The 8,308-nt window shown below is 37.0% G+C and overlaps 1 protein-coding gene across 1 annotated transcript; it reads right to left on the bottom strand.

The window, feature by feature from the left end:
• Positions 1-2,569: 2,569 nt before the first annotated feature.
• On the bottom strand, positions 2,570-4,983 carry LOC108845699 (uncharacterized). The gene has a single exon (XM_018618860.2). The coding sequence runs from the start codon at positions 4,981-4,983 to the stop codon at positions 4,558-4,560; it is 426 nt and encodes a 141-aa protein (XP_018474362.2). The 3' UTR covers positions 2,570-4,557.
• Between the last annotated feature and the right edge of the window lie 3,325 nt (positions 4,984-8,308).

Here is an 8,308-nt window from a genome sequence, read left to right as displayed (position 1 = left end):
AACCCTCCAAACCTCCCAACCCTCCAAACCCTCCCAACCCTCCAAACCCTCCCAAACCTCCAAACCCTCCCAAACCTCCCAACCCTCCTATCCCAAACCTCCCAACCCTCCCTACAACCCTCCCAACACTCCAAACCCTCCAACCCCTCCCAACACTCCAACCCCTCCAAACCCTACAACCCTCCCAACCCTCCAAACCCTACTATCCCAAACCTCCAAACCCTCCTACAACCCTCCCAACACTCCAAACCCTCCACCCCTCCCAACACTCCAACCCCTCCCAACCCTACAACCCTCCCAACCCTCCAAACCCCCAACCCTCCCAACCCTCCCAACCCTCCAAACCTCCCAACCCTCCAAACCCTCCAAACCCTCCAAACCCTCCCAAACCTCCAAACCCTCCAAACCCTCCCTACCCTCCCAACCCTCCAACCCCTCCCAACCCTACAACTGCCCTCCCACCCCTCTAAACTGCCCTCCCAACCCTACAACCTTCCAAACCCTCCAAACCCTCCCAACCCTCAAACCCTCCCAACCCTACAACCCTCCAAACCCTCCCAACCCTCCAAACCTCCAACCCTCCAAACCCTGAGCCCTAAAAAAATTAAATTATACTTAAAAAACAAAAGGTCTACACAAAAAAAAAATTGAAGTATTAATATTTAAAAAAAAAGTTATGCTTAAGACAAAAGAGGTTTTGCAAAACTCTATTCCTTAAAACTTTAAACCCTAAACAAAAAAAATTAAAAGTATACTTAAAACAAAAGGTTTGCACAAACGATATGTTGAAGTATATTAATATTGTTTAAGAAAGTTATACTTATATGACAAAAGAGGTTTGCGGAATAAAAATGTTTTGAAGTTTTTATTTTAAAAATTTTTACTTAAAACAATAGATTTGCATAAAAATGTTTTAAAAGTACATATCTTTTCTTTCTAAAGTACATAGCTATTTTTCCATTAATAAGTATTTTGTCAGCTGTTTCTATCTTCTTAAATACGATCATCACCACCAAGATTCGCATTCCTAGCTAAAATAATTCACGTCCAAGCCATCTGAACCTATTTTCCAATTTCAATCTCACCACCAAACCTATCAAGATTCGATCATTACCATGATTCTACAACAGTAAGCTCAAAACATAACAATGACATAATCGAACCTGGCAGCGACGACCACGTTATCCGTGTATTCCAGATTCGCAGCCTCGTGGGTTCTGGTGGACAATTATTGCTACTGTTTCTTGGGTCTAACCGTCTAACATCATCAAGAACCGAAGCTTGGTCCAGATTGATCTGCGGTTTCGTAAAGAAACCACAAAACAGAGTCAGATTCAACAGCCACATGCGCTCGCAAAACAGGATCTTTAAAAAAAACGAATCTTTTTAATTATCAACAACTTGTGGGTACAAGAGCACCATCAAGAACCGAAGCTTTTGTTTGGATTGATTTGCTGATTTGGTAAGGAAGAGAGACCGCAAAACAGAATCAGATTCAACAATCATGTGCATTCTCAAAAGTGAAAACAAGGTTTGCAACAAAAAAAAAATTAAAAACGAACCTTTTTATCAAAGTTACGGGTCAAGGGTCGATTGATATTTCCTCCTTCGATTCCAGGAACAGCAGTGAGGTTTTCGATGTCCCAAAGAGAGCGACGGTTCTTGACATGGACGGGATCATCTGTGAAGTTAGCGATCAAAACTTTTAATAAGAGCCTCAAAATCAATCTTTAAACCCTAGGGTTATATAAGATATAGAGTAAATCTTGAGCTTGTCTCGTCGCCATGATCGTTCCCTTTGAGTATTTATGAAACTTCTTTCTTGATTATTTGCTATGGAGAATCAGTCTGAGAGAAAGCGATAGAGGGAGAGAACGTGTGTTGCGGAAAGGAGATGAGAGGAGAGGGAGTCAAATATAAACAGAAATGTTCCAAACGGTCAAATTTCAAGGAGGTTTGGATTCTTAAACCTTGGATCATGAATTTCGAATCCAACGGTGGATATGGAAAGTGTAAGAGATTTGGTTATTACTTGCTAGTCGGTTCAAGTAATCTATGACTTTAGTGGGCCTTTATGATGTGGCCCAAAGTAGAATTGATGGGTCGCGGCTCGGTGACGTCGTTCGCTCCTGGGTTCCGTTTCCAACAGATATGTACAAATCCAAGCCCTGGGATCTACAAGTTACTTTTTTTAGTTCTTTATCGAATTGGTTACGATGATCTAGTTTTGATTTAATTGATTTTGACTTTGTTTTGGGATTATAGACCAGTCAAAACGTTACTGGAAGACGACTGGGAAGGATCGCTAGATTCGTAATGGTTCGAGGGCCATAGGGATGAAGAAGATCCTTGTTTTATCACAGGGATCGAGCTCCTCGTGGTGAAAGAGCCAACTGGGTTATGCATGAATGAGTATCAGCTTACTGATGAAGAGTTGAAGATTGCTGGTGTGCCACGAGTAAGATCAATTGGCGTTTCTTCTGTCTGCTCTCTTTTTTTTTTTAAATATGAAAGTTAGTTTCTTTTTGCCAATGGATAAAAGTTATTGACTTTGTTGAGTCGTCTGTAGTGTAGGATAAGAGGAGTGGGAAGAGGATAAGATGACATTATGTACCCGAACAAGATGATCAAAGTGTGAAGGATGATTGGTTGTTGATGATTATGATGATGTTTATCTCGACATTGACGAGATTTGTGTAAAAAGTGGTAGTTTTTATCCCCTACCGTTTTCGTCAACAATTCCATAAATTATTTCTCTTAATCACTGTGTACGATTATTATTATTACAGTTCAGTACCCTCTTTTACTTCTCTTCCTCCTCACTCATGTTCCTTGTCTCCTGTAAGACTTGAAGATTTGGTACTGTCTTGCTTCTGTTGGTGGTCAGTTCCTCTTCTCTTGTTTGCAGTCATTTTCTGCTTTCCGTAGATGGGGTGATTCTGAGCAGGTGTGTTATTGGTACCTACCATCTGATAGAGGAGGCAGGTCACTCTTCCTTATCCGCACCTTCTAATCATGGTTGATTTTTTTTTCTCCTTCTTGTAGAGACCATTGGCTCAGCGACTTTGGACCCTCATACAACGAATCGAAGGCGTCTATAAAAGCTGCTTCTTTTCTTAACCTGTTGTCATTTCTTTACTTCGTACAGATATGGACTTGTTCATCTTGTCTGCATATTCCTGATAAATCATACAGTCATGCCAGCAAGAGAGATATGACCATTCAACTCCCAAGCAATGCTTCTAACTTCTAAGATTAAGCTAATGGTTACTAATTGCTAAGACCTTTACAGTGCATGTAGCTTTTGAGTTCACAATGTAGTTGTGTGAAACGAGAACCCATGTCGGGCTCAATTGGTGAGGCTGTATAGTTGTTTGTTAGGAATGCACGTGATGATCTATTAGTTAGATACAGAAATGTCTTGTTGTTCTCTGGTGTCCTAAATAACCTGCCACTATTAAGAGCTAGGATTGTCTATAGGAGCCCCCATATGAATCCATCTTTCAGCTTCGAGTATATGATGAATTTTCAATAGATCTTTTCTTCTGTGTTGCTTACATATGCCATAATCAATTTGAAAAGTTTGGCAACATTTCACTTCTGACCATCATCATTGGCTAATGATTGAACCTCACTGGTCTTTAACCTCTTTTGACTAATTGTATCTGTCAGCTTAGCTTTTAATACTGTGTCGTTGGACGAAACACTATTCGTGCACTAGCTTTAGCTATTAGTGAAAAATAACTGTGTTCATATCTGGAATCTGAACTAGGTTGAGCCTGTGACTCAACAGTTACATGGTAGATTAAATATCCTTGTTTACGTTACAGGTCCTTCTGCAACTCAAAACATTCCTTTTAGAGTTATTTGGCTCAATTGATGAGGATTTTTCTAGTCTGCTGTCAGAAATGTTATATTGGATCTGAGTTTCCTGGTTCTATTTGGCATTCAGCTTGTTTGTTGATATTCAGCTGTTAAGAATATACTTAGTCCATTTGCCAAGGACGAGTCCTCTGGTGACAAAAGAGGATACATTGAATTTCCCAATTTCCCAAGTGGATCTTGCAATTCCGTTTATTGCTCTGCCTTGCCAACACATATATGTTATTTATCTATGTACCTATGCATATTTGTTGGATCAGGATAGTGTGGTTACATGTCTTCCCCATATTTGTAGTGTAAATAATTGCATGTGATTGCATATTTTAGAAATCATTGTGGTACCATGTATATGAAGTTATACAAGACAGAAGTGATGGTATTGGTGATGAATGCGAAGAAGAATTCAGAGTAGTGTTATATAGTCATTACTTACAGTTGGATGAAGAGTGAACCAGGCCCTTCATTCTTCGACTTGTCCAGTTCGTCATAACGTCTCTTACTTGGTTATCACACATTGCAATACGAGAGAAAATATTCTTAAAGCGATAATATTAAACGACTTGATTCATTATACCAGTAGATAGGACCTAATGCCCCAATATCCATTCCCTATGTGATTACCAACATTAGTAATCTTGTCTACAGCCAACAATAACAACAATGATAGAAAGAGTATTAAATTTGTTGACGGGAAAAAGAGGATGCATTGCAGTATGCGATGGCTGCCGTGAGGGAGTCGTCCGTTAATGTTTCCTTGCTGTAATTGGTGCCGCCTTTGCAGTGGCAATGAAGGGAGATCTTGCTTCGTCGTCCGTGAATAACATTGAGGACCCACTTCTCTCCCACGTTCAGTTTCTCCCTTATGACCCCCACTATACTCAAACACCCCAGTTTCATCATCAACTTCGTTGTCACGATGCTGTATGTAGAGAAGTAGCTAGAGGCCGACGAGAAGATTGCTGACGTCTGCATTTCATTACTTGGAGAAGAAGAAGAAGATATGCTCACTCCAGTTGCTAGTTTGTTGATTTGTATTTCAATGAAAGATTCACCATCCATGGCGTCATTCATCCATACCACCTCATTTTCTCCTTGGTCCATCTTAGTAGTTCTCAGATCATTCCCCAGAGCTCCTATCTACTACATATATATACGATGTGATCTCTTGCTCCTAATTCTCATCATTGATTGTTTGGTTAGCATACAATAATTAAATATATTCACATCGATACAGCTTAATTTGCAGCTCACACCTCACACCATACATGTATTCGAGGAGCATTATATGTGCATGTGAACACACACAATGCAAATATATATATATAGGATTTGTCAAGAGGATATATATATTTTATCATCGTGGATCAAATCAAAGCTCTAGGTGAGATCCGGAGGTTAGTGATTTTCACTCGTAATAGCTAGCTAACCCCATAGTTATCGGTAGCCCGCATATATCTTCGGTAACCACATGCATATCACATTCACATGTCACATGTTTCTTCTTTCAGTTTTTGAAATGGTAATTTAGATAGACTCAATTTCGAAAATGAAACAGATATGGACACAAAATATGGAGTGTTGCTTTAGGATTTTATTTATGGATAAAAAGTTGCTTTAGGAATTTCGGTTTTAAACATCCACTAATACTGCAATACATATTGAAACACGTTAGGAGGTATTACCTCGGAAGAAAAAAACAAATACTAATACTTGCAAATATTCGAAAGTTTAAAGATAAAAGTTCAGGCTCATATGAAAAAAAAAAAGATATATAGCAGTATTTTTAGGACTAAAAAATATCTAAGCGTGTGAGAAAAAACAGAGCTCAAATAAGTGTATTAGGAGGATTGTGTAACACTAGCTATTAATTGTGTTTAAGAGGTACTCTTATTTCTGAGACCACCACTCTACAATATATTTTGCTATTTTTCTTTTAAAATCTAAGAACTTTATATAAGAAATGTGATTTGCTCTGATACATATTTTTTAAAAAAAAATAAATCTCTTAATATATAGTAAAATGAACAAATGTTATTTATTCTTTTATAGATACAATAAAATAGCAATTTATATCGTAGATGAAGAAATAAAGATGAGATGAAGTAATTTTGACTTTAAAAATTATTATAATGGTAAATAACACCGAACAAAAATATGAATATGCAGACACTTTCTCCAATGTGGGTTATATTTTAGATTCAAATTCTTCTTTCTATGAAAACGCCTACTAAGTGGTGAGTAATATGTGATGCTGATTCAATGCAAAAGTTTTTCAAAGCCGATTGGTTGGCTGCTTGTCACCATCCGGTAATACATATGGACATTGGGAGCAAGTTTATGTTTTTCTTCAAAAAAAAAGTTTATGTTAAAAAAATCTATGTTTCTGCAAAGCTTAACTTTGAATAAGAGCAACATAGACATGAAACGAATAAAGAGAGAGTGGAACCAGAAAGCTCATGGATTGAAGAAGCCATGACTCATGAGAAGCTTACCAAAAACACAACTCTGAAAGTTGCAAAGAAGGAAGGAAACATCAAAAGAGTAAGCGCATGGCATGAGTTACTCTCAACAAAAAATAGAGTTTTCCAATACGGACTATATACTGGCGCTTAGGTTATTTATTGTTGATTAAAAAAATACATAACCACGTTCTAAATATATATTAATGTATGTTAAAATTATATACTATATTATGTATGTGCATGATGAAGCTATGCATTAAAACAAAAATATAGTATTTTCTAATTTATTTTGAAATATATAGATTAACCCATATGAAAATATCAAATTTTACTATAAATGCTATATACTGAAATTTAGATTCTTTATTGTTGATTAAAAATACCTAATCACATTCTAAATTTATATTAATGTTGGTTAAAATTATTATTATAATACATGACATTATTTCTAATAATTTAATGAGTAATTCAATAAAACTTTATATTCTACCTGATTCAGTAGACTAACCTTCATAACATCTGTATTTTTGGAGAAACGGTGACAATAAAAATTCTAGACTTCTTTAATCTTCATCATATGTTATTTCATAATGAATTTATGCAATATAACAAAAATACCATATTTTCTAACTTATCTTACGAAAAAATGCAAGAGTGGTAGTAGAAAGAAGAAAGTATTACAGTGAGAGACAGTTTATGAGTTTTATTGACACAATAAGACAGTTATCGCTATTAGGACACTTTCTTCTAACAGCTTCTCTTTTTCCTAAATAAATGAGTCAATTCAGAACTAAATTGATAACTAATCAAACCAGTATATTAAATAGAAATAATCTCAACCACACATCTCTATTCTCTTTCTATTTTATTTATTTCTTTTAGTGGTGGGATTTCATCACAACCCTTCATCTTATAAATAATTTAATGGTCTAGATAATCATAGATAAAATAGGTCCCATTATCTTTCTTCTTCGTCTTCTTCATCCCAAACATTCTCTTTTTTTTCTAAACTGAAATCTGATTCTTCAGATAATTTTTTTTAAGAAATCACATGTAATTATTTTCTCTGTTGCTCAATATATCTTTTAAGATATGTCAAGGTATATCTCTGGTGATGATGATGTAATAGTAACATATACGATAATGACATCAACGGCAGAGACGTTGTTGACTTTGGTGTAGTGACGACGGAGATAGACCACGATGGAGCAATTTCGACGGCGAAGACGTTGTAGAATGCTCATCATCCACCATGGACCAGACTATGAAAATCAATAAATTCATCCACCATGACCACCACCACGCATTCACATGAGACAACACCAAGAAATTAGGGTTCCGCCACCACATTCATGTCTCAGATCCTCCTTATTCGTCGGGATTTATCTTCTTCGTGACCTTTGTTCATCTCTGACGCGACTCCAACTATCACGCAAGCTCGGGAACAACCATGGATAATACATTGTACATGTGGACAGTGAAATACATGTGTACACACTGGCATTAGTGTTCATGAACCACATAGTGTACACGGTACCTACTAGGTGTATACATGTTTACAATGAATGCCTACGCCCATGTTGACCTTAGTGTCCATCTACCACCGTGTGTACAATGTATAATCCCGTATGTGTCCATGTATACCATACTGGATTTCCAAATGTACTTTGAGTCTTCTACACAGGCCGTACACACGTGTATACAATAGTTCTCATGTTCCAAAGCGTCCACAATGTACATCCATGCCTCTGCCCATGTGTACACAACATAGAGATGTCCATGTGTACAATAAATATGACGGTGTCCATTCATAAACTATTATCTTTGTACAACAAAATATTCAAAAAACATACATGTTGTGTACAATCAACAGTCTTTTGAGTCCAGGATGTAAACATGTGTATACATTAGTGGCCATGTTCCACACCACAATGAACATTCCTGCATGTGCTCGTGTGTACACT

Source organism: Raphanus sativus, chromosome 2 (genome assembly GCF_000801105.2).
Source record: "Raphanus sativus cultivar WK10039 chromosome 2, ASM80110v3, whole genome shotgun sequence".
In the NCBI taxonomy this organism is placed as follows: domain Eukaryota; kingdom Viridiplantae; phylum Streptophyta; class Magnoliopsida; order Brassicales; family Brassicaceae; genus Raphanus; species Raphanus sativus.
Note: the sequence above shows the minus strand (reverse complement) of the source record. Positions and strands in the feature narration are given on the sequence as shown.

Excerpts from the sequence above, each read along its gene's own strand:
- LOC108845699 (XM_018618860.2), bottom strand. The coding sequence starts at position 4,983 with ATGGACCAAGGAGAAAATGAGGTGGTATGGATGAATGACGCCATGGAT.